The 23,484-nt window shown below is 41.9% G+C and overlaps 1 protein-coding gene across 9 annotated transcripts in view; it reads left to right on the top strand.

Moving 5' to 3' along the window:
• BCL11A (BCL11 transcription factor A) overlaps positions 1-21,248 on the top strand; it is a 100,393-nt gene extending 79,145 nt beyond the window's left edge. For 4 of the 9 annotated variants that reach the window (XM_019630877.1, XM_019631027.1, XM_019630949.1 and 1 more), the window contains exons 3-5: positions 5,502-5,603; positions 10,944-12,686; positions 20,733-21,248. In XM_019630877.1, coding sequence (XP_019486422.1) covers positions 5,502-5,603; positions 10,944-12,686; positions 20,733-20,824 — 1,937 coding nt within the window. In that variant the 3' untranslated portion in view covers positions 20,825-21,248. Of the gene's footprint in view, positions 1-5,501; positions 5,604-10,943; positions 16,186-20,732 lie in introns of those variants that run through there. The other 5 variants (XM_019630759.1, XM_019630683.1, XM_019630820.1 and 2 more) reach the window with 2 other exon arrangements.
• The last annotated feature ends 2,236 nt before the right edge of the window (positions 21,249-23,484 follow it).

The raw sequence follows: 23,484 nt of genomic DNA, 5'->3' as shown, positions 1-23,484 counted from the left end.
AGGGATTAGAAAGTACAAATTAGTAGTCACAGTATAGTCACGGGGTTATGAAATACAATATGGGGAATATAATCAATAATGTTGTAAAGATTATGTAGGGTGCCAGATGGGCACTGGACTTATCAAGGGGATCACTTCATAGACTGTGTAGATGCATGACCACTGTGCTATACCCCTGAAACTGAAGTTGAATAATATTGAATGTCAACTATAATTAAATATATATGTTTAATATATATACACATATCTACATATATATATATATATACACACACACTGGGGGTGCCAAAACAATGTATACAAGTGGACACTTTGGCCAACATTGCTCAAACAGTAAGTAATTCACCGTAATCAGAAGTGTGGATGCCGACAGTAACCACTTTGAGCACCTCTTGTAATTGCAGAAGTCAAACGTGACTTGTATTCATCTTTTGTTGTGGGTATATGTTGAGTATTACAATTTTAATACAATTTTCCTTTCTTAAAATGTATATACATTTTTTTGGCACTGTGTATGTGTGTGTGTGTGTGTGTGTATATATATATATATATAGTCACGGAATGTGGAGTACAGCATAGGGAATATAGTCAATCATATTATAACAGCTATATACAATGTCAGAGGGGTAGTAGATTGTGGGGGAGGTTATAACTTTGTGAGGGGTGTAAATGTCTATTAATTGCTTTGTACACCTGAATCTAATAAAAAAAGAAACCTAGAGGACTGCTGATAAATTAGGAAAAAAAGTCTGTGAATGATGACAAAGCTGGTGCATTTTCAGTTTAGATTGACACGACTCGAGACATAGGCATAACTCTTGTTTGCTGTATAAGTCACAGGCTTTCAGAGAGCTGATATCTATCATAAACGGAGGGTCAAGAGCTAGAAGGACGTTCAGTGGATTTGCTTTTGGTTAAAGAGGCCTCTAGCCACTGTTAAAGAAGACTCGCTGCACTGTTGTTATTTTTGAGATTCAGATCCATTAAAGTATTGACAAAATGAATTGGTTCATTCAGGGAACTTGACAAACTTTCAGGATGCATTTTAAGTATAGTCTAGAAGTTGGCTACTCACTATGTAGGTAGGAGACTTGAGAGTCTTGGAGCTGGAAGGGACAGTAAGGATCCTTTATTTTGTCCTGTCACCAACATAGAGATCCCTCCCTATCATAGTGATGGTCATTCTCTTCCTGAAGACCCAAGGTGGAAAGGTGGGCACAGCTTCAGAAGGCAGCCATTTCTCTCAGGGACGGCTTGACTTCTTTTGTGCCCCGTCTCATTGAAAAAACAGGAAAGTTATCTAAAAATATATATTTAAGAAAAGAAATATTTTTACACACATACACATTTTAGTGAACAGCAAACATCTGTACATCTATGTACTCCTCTAGAGAGGACTAGAGTTTTAATACCTGATAAAAATTGGGCACCCAGGGCAGTCATTACGTGTATTGGAAATGACACTTTGTGCTTCGCTATTTGAGCACATTTATAGATCGGCAGTATTACTCGTTGATGTGTGGACAGAAATTTGACTGTATTACATACCCAGTGATTAGTTTCAGAAACAAATAGTATGTCAGTAGTAAAGAGATCTTTGAGATGTTCTTGAAACCTAAACCTTGATTTAGTGACCTTAAATTCCAGGGACAACCCACTGGGCTTATAGAGCTCAGCATCAAAAGTTGGTACCCAATGTATATAGAAATGTAAAGAGATCAAGGTGTAACATTAAGTCAGAAACCCTTCCCAATTTGTTGCAGATATTTAGTGATATCTGAAAAATGATATTCATTATTTTTTATTCAGCTATAAGGAAACGTTACAACCTAATAATGCATAAGGCATTTCTGAGGCCCCAAGTGGAGATACTGAGTTTGGAGAGACCTTTATGAAACAGAACAGGTTAAAACACCATTCACCAGAGGAATCAAGGCATTTAAAAAGATTGATTCAGAAGAGGGCAACACGTCCCATTTGAGAGTTCAGCAAGGGAAGCAGGAGTCCAGTTCTTGCTCCATCCATGCAGCATGCCACAGCTGCATTCTCAAACATTTCAGCTTTTATGGACTCAGTGAGGACACCATCTGCCTGGCATGAGCTGCTTTGGATGTTGTCTTATGCAAAAAGTGTTCCCTACTTGGAGAGCCTGGGCCTGTTTCCTGTCCTGGTCAGTGAGGGAGGGTGGAACCTTGGATTCTACATGGCGATACCCTTAGGGATTCCTCAAGCTTGCTCTACTTTTGACTGTTCCAGTCCTAAAGGAGGTGAGTCCCAGACAGGAGGGATGACAGCCTTACAGCCAATGGATCTCTGCCAGGGGAACAAACATCAGAGCTTCCAGTTTCCATGCCTTCCCTGACCCTAAGATGGCGCTCGTTAAACTGGATTGTGTATCTGAATCACCTGGAGGGCTTGTTAAACACAGATTGCTGTCCCCCAACCCTACACCCTGTTTCTGATTCGGTAGGTTTGAGGTAAAGCCTGAGAATTTTCATTTCCTATAAGCTCCATGATGCTGATGCTGTACCTGGCTCTGCGCTTTGACTACGACTGCCCTAGGAGTACCTACCACCAAGGAAATACAGAGCATAGCTGGACCACCCACTTCCCAGCCAGCCACCCGAGGCCATTTCTCCCTGGGGAGAATGAAAATGCAGGTGGGAGAAGAGGCCTTCAACCAGGGCCAGTCTGGGAAGGCAGAGCTGCTCGTTGAATGCGATGCTTAGAAGCATTAATTGTGAGACTTTACTCGGCCTAAACCGTGATGAAATAATTAAAAGCATCATAGCAAGAAGTGAAACCCTAGGGAGGCTATTAACAGTTTAGCATTTCCAGTTCCTGTGGGAATGTTGATTCTACTTACCAAGGAGAGTGTTGTGGACATGTTCCGTGGGAGAGGCAGCAGACCCAGCTGGGGTTCCCCGTTGCTTTCGCTTTGACGCTCTTCCCAGAGGAAGAAAAACACAAGTCTGAGTCTCTCTCACAAAGACAGTGTCGGCGGCTCGTTAGGCTGACCAGGGGAATGGTGTGTTTCTCTTCAGCTGGCTAATTCTGTAGGGCAAGCATAGGTAGAGGGTGGAAACAGTGGGAGTGAGCCAAGAGGTACAGGAAGCAGGTCAGGTGTTATTTTCCAGTTTTTAAACCAAGTCAGTTCATTTGGATCTTTGGAAAGGCCCACTCCACACCTCTGGTCTGGACTCATCCCCAAGAGGTTAAGAAAGGTTGTTTCTCCTAATGGGTCAGGAGAAGGAAAGCCCTCCTCATTGGCCCTTCCTGGGCAGTGAAGACCAGGGCGGGAACGGCAGAGGGGAGGAGGCAGACAGATATCTGAGGAAAGGGCCCTGGACAGGGAGTCAGGGAGGCTAATTCTGACCTTCACTTTGTGGTTAACCATCAGTATAGCCATGGGTCAGTCACTTAATTTCTCAGGGCCTCTATTTCCCCATATGTAAAATGAAAGATCAGACTTGATGATCTCTTAGGTTTTCTACAACTCAAAAAACCAAAACCAAACCAAACCCTAGTGCCAGGTACTCAGAACTCTCCTTGATGAGCCCTCCTTTGCTACGTGGCCTGGCGCTGTGGAGAACTGGGCCAGGCTGCTGCTTCAAAGCTCAGCTTGCTGGAGGCCACTGGGTATGTCGACAGGTTTGAGAACCAGAGATACATGCAAGTGGTCAGCGCTGGATTAGGTTAACAGTTCCCCCATTTCTTGCTGGATGACTTTTGAGGCACCATGGAGTCTCTTCCCAGAGTAAACGGCAGGGAGTTTGAAGTTAGACTCTCCCTGTGCGAGGGTCCCAGTACCTTGTTGCTTTTATGCTGGGGTCCCAGAGGTACCTCAGTTGTGTGAGTCTCCTAAGAAAAGGATTTCAGTCTTGGCAACAAACACTTATTAAATAGCTGAGGCAAGAACAAGTGCAAAAATGAATTCTCAGATTTCTCATTGAAAAACACTATGACTAAATCTGTAGTTAATTTTACCCTATACTCTCAATTCACTTAACATAAACAGTCAGATGAAGACGTACTTGTTGTTTGAGTCCAGTCTTCCTGCTTTTGCTGGTTAATTTTGTGGTATTTATTTTGTTTTGGGTCAGAGAGGAGAACATGGCTCGATAGATGGTCTTGGGCTGGGTGGAGCCTCCCTTTGCAGTCATGATAACAACAGATTTATGACATCTGTGTAAGAGCATCCATGAGCCACACGCCATGTTACCCACCAAGGCGTCATGAAAGAAAACCTTGTGCTGACTGCCCTGGCTGTTCTTGGTAATGTGATCTATATAAGGAGAACAGGATGTATTTTATACACGAGACCTGCTGTCCTAGAGTATAACAACAACACTTTTAAGTGCTCTTAATATTAAGCTAATGGAAAACATATTCTGTTTACTCACCATCAAAGTCTGTTTTCCTTCTCTCCAGCCTCCCCAAGCATCACAAACTCCAATCCTCTAGAACACGCTGACCGTCTCTTGCTCCATCTATCCTCTGCTCTGTCTCATGGTTGACCTCTAAACACTTGGTTAGCTCAAGGTGGACTTGGAAAAGCTAGGAACTTACCACATAAACCATATAATCCCCAGGTTGCACAAACCAAATATTTCCTTTCTCACAAAAATCTCAGTGCTAGAAATGCTTGATTTACTGCTAGATTTATGTTTATTAGTGGTAGAAGTCATTTTTCCTCACCAGAGTGCAAAAAAGTGCAGCAGAATGGAGAAGGCAGGCCACTTTTTCTGGGTGCTGTTATTGGAAGGCTGGTACTCTCCTTGTTGTTTAATGGTGGGATTCCCCACCCCCAAGGTGAGAGTTGGCCAGTTATTTTAACCCCAGAAGTCTAATCTTTATTATCCACTACTTTGCGTTCTAAGAAGCCATGTCATGTGGGATGCCCCATTGACTGAATTCTGGAGTGTGGCCCAACGCTGAAGTGTCTAAGGTTTCCCTGTCATCGAAATGCTGTCATAAATACATCATGAGAAGAGAAAGCAGTAGAACAGGGAAGGCAGAATGGGACTCTGTTCTAGAAGGAATGATTCACAAATCCACTCATTTCCTATTAGCATATTGTTTTTTTTGCTTGGGCTTGTCTATAAAGTGAAGTAAATGTATGCATGTAAACCAGCCTTGCAGATAAATCCCCTGTTTTACCAGCCTACCCATAATATTACCAATTTCCCCTTGCTATTTCTACATCTCTTATTACAAAACAATAATGAAACAACCAACAAGCAAGTGGATGAAAGAACCGCCCCCAATACCTAAAAACACACCTCTTCCCTTTTGTCAAAAAAGACCAAAATTAAAAACAAAACATAACTGTAAGAATTAACTTAACCACTGTTCTTTTGATACAGGCCGTGGGCCTGTGAACTGTCTGCAAGGCTGTTGTAATGATGTTAATCTATTTTAATGAAATTGAAATGTGATATCCTGTGGTTTACGATGTACATTGTTTATGGCTTTAGCTTGATTTGGGGTTTCTTTCACAGATAAACTTCTGCACTGGCGGGGCCTGTCCTCCCCTCGTTCTGCACATGGAGCTCTAATCCCCACGCCCGGGATGAGTGCAGAGTATGCCCCGCAGGGTATTTGTAAGTTGAGCATTATTTCTTCTACAAATGTTCATGTGTATAGAGATGAGAGTTTCTGGAAATTACCCTTACTTTTTTAAGTACTGAAAGGAGTTACTTCCAAAATAGATTGGCATCCGCATATGTATTATTCCATTACTCACTTGGCACCCGTTCCCCCACTCCACTCAGCCTTTCCCTCCCCTTTTTTTTTCTTTCCTTCTTTACTGAAGGCATGGAGCTGACAGCAGCTCATTCCTGCGGGTCTTCTCCCCAGGGTCTTGCCTGGTTCCACAGCTGGTGACTGCATCCATCTGTGTGGTCAGAGCCCATTTTATTGCTGGACATTCACTCCTATGGCCTCATTTAAGACTTTGAATTATTCCATGGCATACATTTTTAGCAGAGACCAGAACCAAAAGGAGTCAGTTGAGAGTTACTCCAGAGTTATTCTTATGCATGTTATATAGGCATTTACATGTGTATTTAAACATGGTGTATTTTTATATATACATGGTGCATTATATATGTGCATACATATATAATTTCTACTTGTTTTTCTCCTAGTTTTAGAAAAAAATGCACAGCATTGTTGCTAAAATTCAAAGATGCCACCACCATCATCACTACCGCCCCCACCATTATCACCACCACCACCACCACCACCACCACCACCATCCAATTAACTTGTTCAAGCCCACTTTTATAATGGGGAACTTTTAATGAAATTTAGATTTGTGTTTATAAAAATGTTTTTGAGAGATGTTGTTTTAGAAGGTAATACAGCTTGCTTCTCTCATGTAGGAATAAATGGTATGAGTCATGCATGTCTAAAATGTTGGGGGTGGGGGTTGCTGATTCCACCCCAAACACAAAAAGCGGGTTCAAGAAAAAAAGAAGTGTGACATCTAATTTTTATTTAAGGAAAGTAGTTTTATTTTGAAAGTAAATGAAAAATAACCTGTTGTGGAAAAGAAAAAAAGAAAGGGAAAGTGTCATGGAAAGAGAATCAGAAGGACAAGATACAGGAGTTGAGGCTATAAAGGTGACTGGTTTTTCTATGGGAGGTAAACTAGGCCTCACCACCTTGTGAATGGTGTCTGCAGGGCAGGGCATACATCCGAGACCAAATTCAAAGCCAGTTGTTTATTTTTCTTAACTCCTAGGTAATCCTAGGTAACAAAGAGTTATTGTGTGAATTTCACAAGCCCTTGGGTCCTGAGGGCTGGGTGGTGTAGGGGTTAAAAAGCACCTCCTCTGCCCTCCCCACCCCCCCACCCCCACCCCCCAGGCTGGGCCTAAGCCTGGGTTAGGTCACAGATTGCAGAGTTTAGGGGGTTGGACTCATGGTTTCGAGTCCCTACATGCTGACTGGGTGGGGAGAGCTCTCCTCATTTGGCTGGGGGTGCCTGGGGCCCCACACTTGGCTGTGGGAACAGAGCCACCCTGGGAGGGAAGGGAAAGGAAGGGAGAGTAGGGCAGTCGAGAGGAGGGTACAGCTGAGTGGCCAAGGGCTGCTGGCCTGGGAATCGGTTAGTTTTCTCTCTTCCACTGGATCCTCCTGAAGGCAGGGGATTTGATTTGAGGGGTGGGAAACTAGGAGCCTGATATGGAACCCCTGTCTTCCTCCCCACTTCCCGCAAAGGGAGTGTGCCTCGTTTGTGGGTACTCATGCTGGCAAAACCAGTTTAGGGGTGGACAGAATAAGGTATGTGGAAATGGGTTGTGGGGTTCCAGAAAGCTTTAGAACAAAGCTGACCCCCACCGCACTCAGCTGTCTTAACCAGGTGCCTTTGGCTTTCAGAGCACGTAGCACCACCCAGCTGTGGCCTCCCTGCTGGTGGCCATGGTCCTTAAAATCTTCCCCTCCTGCCTCCCTCTAACCAGGGCCTCCTGCTGGCCTGGGGTAAGACCTGGCTTTTGGATTCTGACCTTCCTCTGGGCACCCTTCTGGTTGTGTAATGGAGCTAGTCATCACGCTAGGTACCTAATCAAGCCTGGTAGTAATGAAAACTCACATTCAAGTTGGACCTGATAGTTCGCAGAGGGCTTTTATATACATCTGTCATTTGAGCCTCACAATTCGTTAAGGTACTGTTTTTATGTTCGTTTTACAGATAGGAAACCTAAGGCTCAGAGAAATTAAATGACTGTGCCACAGCCACAAGCTAGTGAAATAGTAGAGCCAGAGGTCCAGCATCAGACCTCTGTTCTTCTAAATTCTAAGGCTTAGATCATGTGACTTTTTAATCACCTGACAAACTAGAATGGGATCATTCCTTTCCATACAATAAAAGGAAATAAGATAAAAGCCAGTAGCTAATAGCTGATTTTAACCGTTTTGATTCCTCGAGTTCCTATGCTTGGGGCCAGGTCTGAGTTTATTGCTCTAAATCAAAACAATCCCTGTGATTGCCCAATGAGGCTCTCAAATTGAGAAGTTGATTTTCATCAGAGTAAATGAAGAATATTATTATATTTTACAAGTCAATAAATCAATGTAGCCCTAATTTTGCCACGCAGGAAATCAATTCTGGTCTTTCTAAACCATCAAAGATGTTATGAACAAAGTAATTTCACAAATTATGGCAAGTAACACATTTATTGATGACTGCAGTTTCAGAATTTAGAATCTGTGAGCACTGTAATATAATATGGTACACTGGCATGAGCTGAGTGAAATACAGATTATATGGTGAAACTGTAATGCATCATTTGCTATTAGTGGACTGGTAATAATTACCAGTTTCAAAGCAGCTCTTTCCATGTAATCTTTAGTCTCAATCGTAACAGCCCTTCTCATTGACATTATGATTACACTAGCTGCCCTCATGATCTAGAATATCTAGTTGATGGGAATACTAAAATGCGATAGTGAAAACTGTATGTTGTATGCTCATTAGAAGATAAAATGCCATTTTCTCTGACCTGATGTATGGGAGAGAGGGAGGGTAACAGTACAGTGTTAACATATTGTAGCACAATCACATCACTAGCTCTGAAAACAAAATTTTAGCAAGCTCAAGGCAGCAAAATAAAATGGGCTTTTCTTAGTTAAGCCTTTTTGAAAAGATACAGGCGAGATCCTTGATGTAGCGCTCTATAGATCTTGGCATTTATCAATGGCTACATTCATGGTGCACGTGAAACCAGCATCACTAATTAAGGGCCCAGTCCTGCGTTTCAATAGAATATTATAAGGTAAATATGATTTTAAGGCATTTGGAGTGACGAAAGTGTTAAGGACTTGCTTCAGCTTGACCAATCTCCTCTTTACTTCCCAATTCAGATTGTCAGGCTAAATGTGTGATAATAACACGGAGTCCTGGAAAGGCAAAGGAGAAAGCCAGAGAGGGTCACGGTAGTTGGAACCAGATAGCTTTTGCTTGCCTATGTAAGACCCAAGTCATTGTTCAACTACAAAAAAAAAATTATGAAAATATTCTCAATTATGCTTTTTATTTCCCTTTGAAGAGAGGAGGCAAACAAAAATAGGCAGATAATGTGATATTAATGGTAGCGTTTTCTTTCAGAATCTTTTCTGCATTTTTTTTTTTTTTTTTTACTCTTCCACATTAGGCAAATGCTTCAAACCTAATTTTGGTATCTTATCATCTAATCTTGTTAAAGAGATTTACCCAGGAGTGGGATGTATTGAGTGAGATTATAAATGCATTGTAAGGTAAATTACAAGGTCAGGGCGGGGAGTCCATTATTCAGACAAGTGCTTGAGTGAGGCTGGCTTGTTTTGGTAGACTGAATTGTTTTGGAATAGAGTGTTTGGGGCTCCTGAGAAGACTCTGCCAGCTTTTCTTTCTGACTTGCTAAATGAAGGAATCATAATTGATTAATTCCTCATTCCCACTCTAGCTCCATGGTGAATTTTTTTCCTTTTTAAAAAGTTACTAGCCAGGCTTTAAGGAACAACTCTGGCCCTTCTTTTAAGAGAAGGGCTAAAGTTTGTTATTTCTCATTTGTGTTTTATACACTCACTTTTTTGGAAGTTCCTGGGAAGTTATCTGTTTTTCTCCTCTCCTTTGGCCACCAACCTTTGGGCCCTTTTTAATACTGTAGTTGACTGGTAAACTGTTAGTTACTCCCTTGATGTAGATATGTTTTTTTAATTTAGCTATCTCCAAAAATGAATGATTGTGAAATCAAGCTGGCCCCCTTGGCCAAAGTGGCATTTACCACTCTCGGGTTCTTTTCAATGAGAGAGAAATAATGTGACTTAAGCAGGGCCCCTCTCCAGACGGCTTGGCTACTAGCCAAAGAGTTGACTAGCTGAACTGTATCTTTCTGTTTCTTTCTCAACTGGAGCTGAGGCTCCGCGGAGGGCGCAGGATGTTGTATAATTTGGTTCACGTTGTTAGCCTCTCAAAATAATGAGGGGGAGGATAGTGTAGCATTTCTCAGCCTGCTGCCGGTCATGGTGCTGGCTGCTTTAACTGTTCTTAAACTGGGATGCTGTGTCTGCTTAAGTTGGCACCAGCCTCTCCTACTAACTCTAGGCTTGCATTTGTTTGACTGGGAGACAACTCCTAAAGATTTGATATGACCTGTTGCCTAAATTCGAATTAAATTTCTCTTTTGAGATTTTCACAACATCCCTTGAGATAAAAATGGGAGTCCTCGTGGGGTGTCATGGAGCCAGAATTGGGACTCACTGACCCTCACACAGGCTGGGATGTGAGAATGTTGCTAGTCTGTCTTCCAAAGAATTATTTTTTGAGTATCTTGTCATTTTTTAACAATGTCAATAATTAGTGTATTTCAGGCTAAGATTAAAAGCATCTCTAGGGCCATAGAGAATTGTAATGAGTTGACCTTCTCTTTTTTGATATCTCTATGAAATGATTGCCTATTTAGAAAGTTCACCTGCCATCCAGGGGGGAATAGAATGATGGGATTTAGGGAGCAGGAAAGTTTCCCTTAGGTCACCTTGTCCAAGTCCCTCACTTAACAAATGAGAAATGGAGGCACAGAGATGAAATGACTTCCCCAAACCACAGCTGGTGAAAGACTGGAAGGTTCAGAAGATGTTTGCCGAGGTTCCCTAGGCCATAGGGGTCATCATCCTCAAACTTGAATTAATCTAGATTTTTCTGCTTTGGAGACTGGATTTAAAATTCTTAGAACTGAGTTAAGTGTCAGAAAAACTGATTCGACAAATATTTATTGGGCACCAACCACCAGGTGTACCAGGCACCATCTAGGTACAGGGGATATAGGTCAGGGAGGGCTCAGGCTTTGGGGTTGAGGGCTGGGGGCAGGAAAGGCTGGAAGTGGAACATAAATAAGCAATTGCTGTTGCCCTCCTCCACGATTAAACATTGATGTTGGTATTGTATTATTTTGCAGGTAAAGATGAGCCCAGCAGCTACACATGTACAACTTGCAAACAGCCATTCACCAGTGCATGGTTTCTCTTGCAACACGCACAGAATACTCATGGATTAAGAATCTACTTAGAAAGCGAACACGGAAGTCCCCTGACCCCGCGGGTTGGTATCCCTTCAGGACTAGGTGCAGAATGTCCTTCCCAGCCACCTCTCCATGGGATCCATATTGCAGACAATAACCCCTTTAACCTGCTAAGAATACCAGGATCAGTATCGAGAGAGGCTTCCGGCCTGGCAGAAGGGCGCTTTCCACCCACTCCCCCCCTGTTTAGCCCACCACCGAGACATCACTTGGACCCCCACCGCATAGAGCGCCTGGGGGCGGAAGAGATGGCCCTGGCCACCCATCACCCGAGTGCCTTTGACAGGGTGCTGCGGTTGAACCCAATGGCTATGGAGCCTCCCGCCATGGATTTCTCTAGGAGACTTAGAGAGCTGGCAGGGAACACGTCTAGCCCACCGCTGTCCCCAGGCCGGCCCAGCCCTATGCAAAGGTTACTGCAACCATTCCAGCCAGGTAGCAAGCCACCCTTCCTGGCGACGCCCCCCCTCCCTCCTCTGCAATCCGCCCCTCCTCCCTCCCAGCCCCCGGTCAAGTCCAAGTCATGCGAGTTCTGCGGCAAGACGTTCAAATTTCAGAGCAACCTGGTGGTGCACCGGCGCAGCCACACGGGCGAGAAGCCCTACAAGTGCAACCTGTGCGACCATGCGTGCACGCAGGCCAGCAAGCTGAAGCGCCACATGAAGACGCACATGCACAAGTCATCCCCCATGACGGTCAAGTCCGACGACGGCCTCTCCACCGCCAGCTCCCCGGAACCCGGCACCAGCGACCTGGTGGGCAGCGCCAGCAGCGCGCTCAAGTCCGTGGTGGCCAAGTTCAAGAGCGAGAACGACCCCAACCTGATCCCGGAGAACGGGGACGAGGAGGAAGAGGAGGACGACGAGGAAGAGGAAGAAGAGGAGGAAGAGGAGGAGGAGGAGCTGACAGAGAGCGAGAGGGTGGACTACGGCTTCGGGCTGAGCCTGGAGGCGGCGCGCCACCACGAGAACAGCTCGAGGGGCACCGTGGTGGGCGTGGGCGACGAGGGCCGCTCCCTGCCTGACGTCATGCAGGGCATGGTGCTCAGCTCTATGCAGCACTTCAGCGAGGCCTTCCACCAGGTCCTGGGCGAGAAGCATAAGCGCGGCCACCTGGCCGAGGCTGAGGGCCACAGGGACACTTGCGATGAAGACTCGGTGGCCGGCGAGTCGGACCGCATAGACGATGGCACTGTTAACGGCCGCGGCTGCTCCCCGGGCGAGTCGGCCTCAGGGGGCCTGTCCAAAAAGCTGCTGCTGGGCAGTCCCAGCTCGCTGAGCCCCTTCTCCAAGCGCATCAAGCTCGAGAAGGAGTTCGACCTGCCCCCCGCCGCCATGCCCAACACCGAGAACGTGTACTCGCAGTGGCTTGCCGGCTACGCGGCCTCCAGGCAGCTCAAAGATCCCTTCCTTAGCTTCGGAGACTCCAGACAATCGCCTTTCGCCTCCTCGTCGGAGCACTCCTCCGAGAATGGGAGCTTGCGCTTCTCCACGCCCCCCGGGGAGCTGGACGGAGGGATCTCGGGGCGCAGCGGCACGGGAAGTGGAGGGAGCACGCCCCATATTAGTGGTCCGGGCCCGGGCAGGCCCAGCTCAAAAGAGGGCAGACGCAGCGACACTTGTGAGTACTGTGGGAAAGTCTTCAAGAACTGTAGCAATCTCACTGTCCACAGGAGAAGCCACACGGGCGAAAGGCCTTATAAATGCGAGCTGTGCAACTATGCCTGTGCCCAGAGTAGCAAGCTCACCAGGCACATGAAAACGCATGGCCAGGTGGGGAAGGACGTTTACAAATGTGAAATTTGTAAGATGCCTTTTAGCGTGTACAGTACCCTGGAGAAACACATGAAAAAATGGCACAGTGATCGAGTGTTGAATAATGATATAAAAACTGAATAGAGGTATATTAATACCCCTCCCTCACTCCCACCTGACACCTCCTTTTTTCACCCCCCCCCACCCATCGCCCTCCAGCCCCACTCCCTGTAGGATTTTTTTCTAGTCCCATGTGATTTAAACAAACAAACAAACAAACAAACAACAAACAAAAGTAACAGAAGCTAAGAATATCAGAGTGCTTGTCACCAGCACACCTGTTTTTTTTTTTTTTCTTTTTCTTTTTTCTTTTTCTTTTTTTCCTTTATGTTCTCACCGTTTGAATGCATGATCTGTATGGGGCAATACTATTGCATTTTACGCAAACTTTGAGCCTTTCTCTTGTGCAATAATTTACATGTTGTGTATGTTTTTTTTTTTTTAAACTTAGACAGCATGTATGGTATGTTATGGCTATTTTAAATTGTCCCCAATTCGTTGCTGAGCAAAAATGTTGCTGTTTCCAGTTCCGTTCTTAGAGAAAAAGAGAGAGAGAGAGAAAAAGACCATGCTGCATACATTCTGTAATACATATCATGTACAGCTTTATTTTATAATGTAAGGAGGAAAAACAGTCTTTGGATTAACCCTCTAGAGACAGAATAGATAGCGCTGAAAGTCTCTATGAGCTAAAGGACTGTCTCTAAAGGGTTAAATGCATCAATTGGAGAGAAAAAAGGCCTTGAATTGACAAATTAACAGAAAAACAAAAAAAAGTTTATTCTATCATTTGGTTTTAAAATATGAGTGCCTTGGATCTATTAAAACCACATTGATGGTTCTTTCTACTTGTTATAAACTTGTAGCTTAATTCAGCATTGGGTAAGGTAATAAACCTTAGGACCTAGCATACAATTCTATATTGTATTTCTCACAACAATGGCTACCTAAAAATATTACCCATTATGTCCTAGTTAATCATCATTTTCCCTTTAGTTTAATCTTGTAAGCAAAACTGATTATACCAGTATAAAAGCTATTTTGCTCCTGGTGAGAGCTTAAAAGAAGTGGGCTGTTTTGCCCAAAGTTTTATTTTTGTTTTTAAATAATGATTACATTGAATGTGCAACGTGCAAAAGCCCTGGAATGATTAAATACATGAGTAAAGAATTCATTTCATGAAGATACTTGTTTTAAATAATGTCTTTTAAAAAAATTCTGGCACCAAAAGAAATAGATCCAGATCTACTTGGTTGTCAAAAGGACAATCAGACGATAAACTTTAAGACCTCGTATAGCATATTAAAAATAAGAGGCTGCAATAAGGTTTGACAGAGGGTAACAGAGGAAAAAAATATGTGATTTATTAGCACAACTTGGTACTATTTGCCATTTTAAACTAGAACAGGTGTATAAGCTAATATTGATACAATGATGATTAACTATGAATTCTTAAGACTTGCGTTTAAATGTGACATTCTTAAAAGAGAAAGAATTTTAAGAGTAGCAGTATATATGTCTGTGCTCCCTAAAAGTTGTACTTCATTTCTTTTCCATACACTGTGTGCTATTTGTGTTAACATGAAAGAGGATTCATTGTTTTTGTTTTATTTTTTGATTTTTTCTTTTTTATTAAGCTAGCATCTGCCCCAGTTGGTGTTCAAATAGCACTTGACTCTGCCTGTAATATCTGTATCTTTTCTCTAATCAGAGATACAGAGGTTGAGTATAAAATAAACCTGCTCAGATAGGACAATTAAGTGCACTGTACAATTTTCCCAGTTTACAGGTCTATACTTAAGGGAAAAGTTGCAAGAATGCTGAAAAAAAAAATTGAACACAATCTCATTGATGAGCATTTTTAAAAAAAAACTAAAAAAAAAAACTTTGCCAGCCATTTACTTGACTAATGAGCTTACTTACTTGGACTCAACATTGCAAGCGCTGTGAATGGAAAACAGAATACACTTAACATAGAAATGAATGATTGCTTTCGCTTCTACAGTGCAAGGATTTTTTTGTACAAAACTTTTTAAAATATAAATGTTAAGAAAAAAATTTTTTTAAAACACTTCATTATGTTTAGGGGGGAACTGCATTTTAGGGTTCCATTGTCTTGGTGGTGTTACAAGACTTGTTATCCATTTAAAAATGGTAGTGGAAATTCTATGCCTTGGATACACACCGCTCTTCAGGTTGTAAAAAAAAAACAAAAAAAACATACATTGGGGAAAGGTTTAAGATTATATAGTACTTAAATATAGGAAAATGCACACTCATGTTGATTCCTATGCTAAAACACATTTATGGTCTTTTTTCTGTATTTCTAGAATGGTATTTGAATTAAATGTTCATCTAGTGTTAGGCACTATAGTATTTATATTGAAGCTTGTATTTTTAACTGTTGCTTGTTCTCTTAAAAGGTATCAATGTACCTTTTTTGGTAGTGGAAAAAAAAAAAAGACAGGCTGCCACAGTATATTTTTTTAATTTGGCAGGATAATATAGTGCAAATTATTTGTATGCTTCAAAAAAAAAAAGAGAGAGAAACAAAAAAGTGTGACATTGTACAGATGAGAAGCCATATAATGGCGGTTTGGGGGAGCCTGCTAGAATGTCACACGGATGGCTGTCATAGGGGTTGTACATATCCTTTTTTGTTCCTTTTTCCTGCTGCCATACTGTATGCAGTACTGCAAGCTAATAACGTTGGTTTGTTATGTAGTGTGCTTTTTGTCCCTTTCCTTCTATCACCCTTACATTCCAGCATCTTACCTTCATATGCAGTAAAAGAAAGAAAGAAAAAAAAGGAAAAAAAAAAACCACAATGTTTTGCAGTTTTTTTCATTGCCAAAAACTAAATGGTGCTTTATATTTAGATTGGAAAGAATTTCATATGCAAAGCATATTAAAGAGAAAGCCCGCTTTAGTCAATACTTTTTTGTAAATGGCAATGCAGAATATTTTGTTATTGGCCTTTTCTATTCCTGTAATGAAAGCTGTTTGTCGTAACTTGAAATTTTATCTTTTACTATGGGAGTCACTATTTATTATTGCTTATGTGCCCTGTTCAAAACAGAGGCACTTAATTTGATCTTTTATTTTTCTTTGTTTTTATTTTTTTTTTTATTTGGATGACCAAAGGTCATTACAACCTGGCTTTTTATTGTATTTGTTTCTGGTCTTTGTTAAGTTCTATTGGAAAAACCACTGTCTGTGTTTTTTTGGCAGTTGTCTGCATTAACCTGTTCATACACCCATTTTGTCCCTTTATTGAAAAAATAAAAAAAAATTAAAGTACACAATGTAAGCTTCTTGTGTCCTCATTTGACACACGCTGTAAATTACTTTCAAGAAAATAACAGGTTTTAAGAGAAGGCCAGTCAGTCTTTTTCAGGATTATTTCTATGGGCATTTTGATGCGTGTATTATACCCCAAAGGAACATAAAGTACTTACTATATTAAAATAGACATATCTCAAACCATGGGAATAGTTTTTAGACTTTATAGTTCTAGAATAATTTTCAGGAAATGGAAGGTGTTTTCAGTTTGATGTTAAAAACTTTCTCTCCATCTCTTAGCAGTAATCCATTCAGATATAAATGAAAAACTTAGTGATAATAGCATCTTAAGCTTTTATTTCCTTGGGATAGTTTGCTGTTCTTATCTAAAAGTTCTTTTCTATTCTCCCATCCCTACCGTAGAACATAATGTAAACAAGGTTTTTAAAAAAGAAATCAGCTTTTTCGTTCCCACATAAGAGTTTTTCATCATAGCAAAAATAACCCCACCTCCCAAATCTAAAAATCCAGAAGTGAAGGCATCGAGAGAGAGAGAGAGAGAGAGAGAGAGAGAGAGAGAGAGAGAGAGCAGTAACCAAGAGTTTAGCCAGATTTGGCCAAATCTGTGAAATCAGCCACTGATTTTCTGAGGTGTATGGTGGTTTGCCTTGTAATTCCAAGATCCTAGGGACCATAGACAGGACAGCTCTTCTAGGAGTTTTTATAGGGTCTTCTTGGCTGATAGTGAATGAGGGTGGGAATACTCTTCAATGAATTATCTTTTGGCCAATCAATAGATTTATGAAATGAAACATCATCTTTGAAGAGAAAGCTAGGTCTATTTTTAAAACCCTTCCTTAGAAATCTGTGTTGTCAGTTCAGTTATACAAATACTGCATGTTGCAGCATCTATTTGCTTTATTAAAACACATATGTCTGTGATACTGTCTCCCCATCCCCAGTGTAGACGAATGGATACGACATTGTTCTTTTTTTTGTAAAAACCAAAACGAAAGCCATCCTGTTGTCTTCTTGTGGTAGCATTTTTTTGTCGCTCGGTTCTTATGCCCTGGTGCCTGTGAGGTGGCCTTTTCATGTAAAGGCTTTTATCTGAGGCAAGAAGAGTTTTTCTAAAATAAAGAGAAAGTAGTAGGTGTGGGTTTTTTTTTTTGTTTGTTTGTTTTGGTTTTGGTTTTTTTCTTTTTAAGCCCATTTAGGTGGGAAAGCAGAGAGTGGAGGCAGAGAGGAATCTGGTAAGAGGACTTGGGAGAGCACTGTACTGGAGATGGGACGGGATGGGATGGGGGTGGTACCTTGGAGAACTTGATAATTGGCAGTGAACTGAAGGGAGATATATGTGTTTTAGATTAGGTTACTTCACAGTTGAATCCAACATGCTGGTCAAGACAGACAGAAATACTCCCCAGCGCCAGGCCAATTTTAGATGTGACTTCTGCTCCACCAAATTAAATGTCCACAAACTGCTGTGTGTCCCTATTACACTTTTATTCGGATCTATGAGTGCAGCTGTACACGTTTTTTTATACAGTATTCATATTAATTTCTCAGTATATGATGCTTTTAGTGTAATTAGGTTTTGCACCCTGACAGACAGAATTAATGGTGGATACTGTATACTTGTGTGTTCAAATTTCTTAAATCAAATGGGGAGTAAGAAGGGATGCTAACATCTGGTGATAAATCACAGATTATGTTTGATTTACATGGTCCCGAAGTTAAATAAATTTGCTGCGAGACAGGTTCTTCAGGGTCCTTAGTCTCCTGACTTATCGAAGCCCTCTTATATTATTTCTGATGCTGAGTGAACAATAGAAGCATGGAAAGCTATGCAAGACGAATATACCTTATAAATGACATCTTGTATCGGAACCCTACAATTAAAAATCTTAATGTAAAATAGCAAAAAAACATTTCCAACAGTAGGATGAATTCATGATATCTTTTTTAAAATGAGGAAATACTAAGAACATTTACATTTTTCAAAATTCCCAAGTAAGGTTATATGACACTGCCGATGTGCTGATGCAATGTTCTCAACATACCTGCACTGCTACTTACAAAAACCTTCCTTTTATCTTCATTTTGAGAACAACTTAATGAACAGGAATACAGCAAATACTGTTTCTCACACACTTTAACCCAGAAATTCTTCCAGCGCAAGTGCTTCCTCCATCCTGAGATCATTTAGCATCCTCTCTATTTAGGATCTACGAAAGGACTGCCACACATTTTAAACATTGCTAAAAAGTGAGGTGAACACTTGGTTCTTCATTTGTACCAGCAATGGCAGGAAGTGTGAAGTAGTTGAGTTTTTCCCAGAGCATTCTGTGACAGAACTGTTTATTTAAATACCATTTTTGTATATGCAATAAATATATACTGTATATATTCATAATGCTTGAAGTGAGAATTTGAAAGGAAGCGGCGGTGAGGGTTAGATATCATTTCATTTGGAGAAATAAGGAAATGAGGTGGTTTATTCACAGACACTCAAAGTTTGTGAAAAGGTACTGGGATATTTCAGGTCTTCCTGAAAAGGAGTTGAGAAGCCTCAGGCCCCATCCTGTCCTGCTTTAAACACTTTACTCACAGAGAATGAGGGAGGAAACACAGTGTTTTCTTTTTTTAAACCTCCCCCCACCCCACACACACACACAAACATTTCTTATGACTGTGTTGTGATCGTGTGTTCTTCATTATGATACTGTTACCCCATTGTCCCTGGGCCTGGTGTGTTCAAGTACGTACCCATCCCATTCTCTTGTTTTTCAAACAACTTCCCATTTAAAAAAGAAAACTTGTGGGAATTTTGCCGGTATGAGGATGGGATTGGCAGTGTTCTTTAAACCTGCCTGGAAAAATGTTTTTTTGAAAAAAGACTGTTCGCTTTTAAAAAGCATGAGCCACTTAGCAAAGTTTCCTAAGTGTCTCCTTAGGCCCTGCAGCTCTCTCAATTATGAATAAACAAACCCATTTTTAGAGAAATGGACATCAGAATGCATAGGCAGAATTGGGATTACATACACTTATTCCAGGGCTGCTATAGCTACAAATTGTAGACATGGGTTGTTGGGTATGCACTATTCGTTTGCTGTCGTCTTGTTATCCCATTAGCCCGCTGTTTCATTTAGTAAAACACATGGCCAGTAAATCAGCCTTTAGGGGGATGGGCCTGTTTCTCTCTCTCTCTCTGTTTCCTAGTGTCATCTATGGTCATGGGATGCTATTAATTCCTCCCTTTCAAATGGGAAAGGAGACCAATACAGTTCACGTGGGTCATTGTACTCGAACTTGGTTGAACACAACTCAATGGTTGATCCAAATACTGTTTTTCCTTTCTGTAAAGTGGCAAAGATTACTTAAAGGGAGCGTATGTCAGGTCTTTATGAGACAGCAGAAAAGGCAATCTAAGTGATTTCTCCAAAGCCTATCCTCTAAAGCAGGATCCCCCCCAAAACCCATAGGGGGCTGTGCTTTTAAATAGCAGTGAACGTGGTACTTTGGCCATGCTATACTTTGTCTCTTAGCACTTTAAATATTGGTAGCAGGTCTAACAAAGGAATTTGATGGGGGTATCAGCTAAAGGGGCCTCAACGACAATGACGTAGGGCTGGACTGGGAACCGGATTCCCAGAGCACACCTGGACACAGCAGGCCCCTCAGCCCAGGTCTCTACTGCTCAGGGGGGATTCGTGAAAGCAGCTGAGCTCCAGACCCTGGGCCTCCTCCGGAGCCAAGTCAGGGGAGAAGAGGCCCCAGGCCCCTGCTTCAGGTTGCCACGACAACAAGACCTGGAATGCCACAGTGGTAGCCCTCTTCCTCGGCACATCCGGACTCCCAGTTCTGCTGCTTCAAGTCAATGTACACAGCAAGGGAGGAACCCCGGAAGAAAATAACCACTCCCTTCTTCCCCTCACCATTGCCTTTCCCCCTTACAAAAAAGAAAACAAAAAAAGAAAACTGCATGTTTGAAAGAAACTACAGGCAGTTTTTGGTGCAATTTGGGAGCAACTATTTTGGGTTCTGGTTTCCTCTTCACAGATTTGTTCGCCTCTTGTAAATCGTTGGCTGCTTTGACGTTGAACTTGATGACATTTCATGTTTTCGTTGTGCTGCTTTTACATCAATTTTGATTTTTTGTTTCTTTATAATTTTATTATTATTTTAAGGAAATGTCCCCTTCCCTCTTCCTTCCCCTGTTCTCCTCAACCAAAGGACTGTTTCCTACTCAGTTTCCTCAGTCATAAGGGAAAGTGTTTCCTTCCAGGTGTGTCCCAAGTTTATTAGGACTATCGTATGATTGGGTAGGGGGTCTGGGTCCTTTGGGGGAAGGCAGGGAGGGAGATGATGGGAAAGGTACTCAGAGGTCAGGGATTTGGGGGGGGGGAGTAGACTGAGCTTGAAATCATGTTTTAGATGCCAGTGGCTCAACCTGTGGTTGATTTAAGTTATAACGGTAAAAAGCTAGTTAGAGAACAGAAAATCTCTGGGCCAAGTCACACCTGTACTTTTTTTTTCCCCCCCTCCTCTGTCTCCAACCTCTGTTTAGGTTCTTCACACACCCCCATTCGGCGTAGTACCCCGAGAGCTCAAGATGTGTGGCAGTTTTCGGATGGAAGCTCGAGAGCCCTTAAGTTCTGAGAAAATTTGAAGTCCCCAGGGGCGGGGTGGACGCGTGCCGCCTGGCCGACATCTGCGTGGTCTGTCATCCTGCTAGTTTGTGATGTTTTCTGACAGTAGCCTCCAAGAAGCCGTGTGCGCAGACAGAGTCCTGCAGAACCCTTCCTGCCTGGACCTGCAGTGCCATTTTATTTATATTTTTTAATAAAAAAGTAAAAACAAAAAAACAGACCCGAATTGGAATAGTGAATCAGTCCCATAGAGAGGACCAATGGACCATCGCTGTCCCGAGTGGTGTCCTGGCCCTTTTGAAACCAGCCAACCTAATTACCCGTATTGTGGAAATAAGCATGAGTCCCCAACCCCTTGTTTCTATACATTCTATGTTGTCTTTTAAAAAGTGTGCTTAACATTGACACAATAAATGTTGGAGCTTTAGGTGGTGTTTGCTTGTTCTTTAATTATTAATGTTTATAAGACAATGCAGCTGCTTATGACTTTGTATTTCTGTACCGTCCCCTGCAGACACCAATTGGTTGGGTACGAGGAACAGATTTGAGGAATGGATAGGAGGTGTAGGAGGCGAAATAGGATACTGCTTATCAGATGGCATAAATTTTCAAGGAGAATCAAAATGCAAAACTTGGGAATAAATCACAGCAATATCATAATTAATGTAGTAGTAGTGTTGTTGTTTATTAATAATGCTGAAGTGTGGTTTTCCTAACTGTCTGACTTATAATTTGCATACCATTAAATAATGCATAATATGGCACGCTGAATTTTGTTTTTCAAATATATGCTTTTGGTGGCTACCATGGAGGATTTGAATTTGTCTTTTAATTTAGCTCAAGAAAGATAACGTCACTGGGTTAGTGGTAAATCCCAAGGAAGGTGATAAATGTCAGTAGTTGCTTATTAAATATTCCAATTTTAGGTTTCCAAACCTTCGGCAAATATATCATAATGCAGACAAACAAACAAACATAGGACTTCTTTCATATTTACACCAGGAAATTTGGAGCAGATTTTATAAGGGGGAAAATTATAGAAGGAAAGAGGTTCACATCAGAACACACTATTGTAATCATAGTAATGCCCCATTTCTTAGAAATTAGTTTCACAAATAAGGTAGGTCTACAAATAGGTGATAAAAATTCCTTCTGGTCCAGTTAACTTGCAAAGAACTTTTCTCAATTTGATGTTTTCTATTGCCTGGAGATCCAGAAGAGAACTAGAAACAATATAGCATATTGAAATAGGTTTATAAATAACAAACCTGTATATTATAGATTTACACATTGGCTGTGCATGTAAGTGGGGAAAATTGTACCCACTCACCCACTGGCTAGATTACCTAGCCTAGTGAGAAGATAACGAAATAATTGGCATCTGGATTCTTTCCTGCTTGTTTATCATAAATAATGATTCCTTCCAGTAGCATGCTGCCTTATACAGTGCTTTCCTGTACATGAGTTCATCTGATCCTTATTGGGAGAGATCTCATAACTTCCATTTTAGGATGAGGAGAGTGAGGCTCATCAAGATTAAGGGCTTGACCGAGGCCCTGAGAGCCGAGAGAAGCCAGGTGTTGGGTGTCTAGTCCATAGCTAATTCCACTGAACTCTGTAACTAATCAAAGGGAGTGTCTCTCCCTGTGTTAGCACACAAGCCATAGTGTTCATGAGCGCACACATGTATGGTTTGCACTCACATAGATCAAGGATGTCCATTTGTAAGGGCACTCAAAGTTGTCCATTCTTGTCAATAGCTGTGTGCACTGCAGGAGGGAGCTTAGAACAAGGGTCCCTCCTTGCCATCTTTCTCCAGTGGCTTTTCCATGACAAATAACCCTGATGGACTAGGTGGCCTTGAGTTTTTCAGAGTTCCTCGTGGCTAGGTGAGATGAGGCTTCCAGACAAGTTATGTCGTGGAGAAACACTCTTCCTGCCCCCTGTCCTGCCTCTGTGTTTTTGAAACCTAAGACCATTAGGGATTCTGTGGCATCATCTTCCCTGAACATGCTAAGCTCCTTGCTGATACCTGGAAAGAGGGATGTCATTTCAAAAGGGAGACCTGACTGAAACAGAACAAATATGGTTTTATGGACAACTTCAGCCTTGGTAACTGCACTTGGTATTCACTACACTTTCGTTTCTGGTCTGTGTTTCCGCTTCTGTCTCTCATGTCTTCTCAGAGTGAGTTTGTAGATAAACAGATATCTCTAGAAGTGGGAATTTTGGGGGGAGGAGGAAGTGGGGAAGGAAAGAGAGAGAGTGGGTAAAGTATGTTTTTACTTTTCTCCCCCTTTTCGAGAAGAAAGATCCCTCATTAAAAAACAAAACAAATCTCTTCCTCCATACCATTTTTAGTTGAAAGAAAATAAAAATTCATTTGTGAAATTCATTATGAAATAATTGTGTTATATCAGGAAGAGGACTTTTGAAAACCCACACAGGATTGATGATCTGGGAAGATATAGCTCCCTGTGCGATATGATATGTCAAGGTCATGGTTATCTGTGAATGGCGGAAGCAGCAGAAGGGACTGACAAATCTGGTTGGGGTTCTCACCATGTCCTCTCCCAAGAGTGGAACTTCAAATTGCAAAGAGTAATTGTTTGGCCAGCGTGCACCAAACACAGATCAGAGGACACAGTCCAGTGCTCAAGAGGGTGGTGA

This window comes from Hipposideros armiger, unplaced genomic scaffold (genome assembly GCF_001890085.2).
Source record: "Hipposideros armiger isolate ML-2016 unplaced genomic scaffold, ASM189008v1 scaffold_2, whole genome shotgun sequence".
Taxonomy (NCBI): Eukaryota; Metazoa; Chordata; class Mammalia; order Chiroptera; family Hipposideridae; genus Hipposideros; species Hipposideros armiger.
Note: the sequence above shows the minus strand (reverse complement) of the source record. Positions and strands in the feature narration are given on the sequence as shown.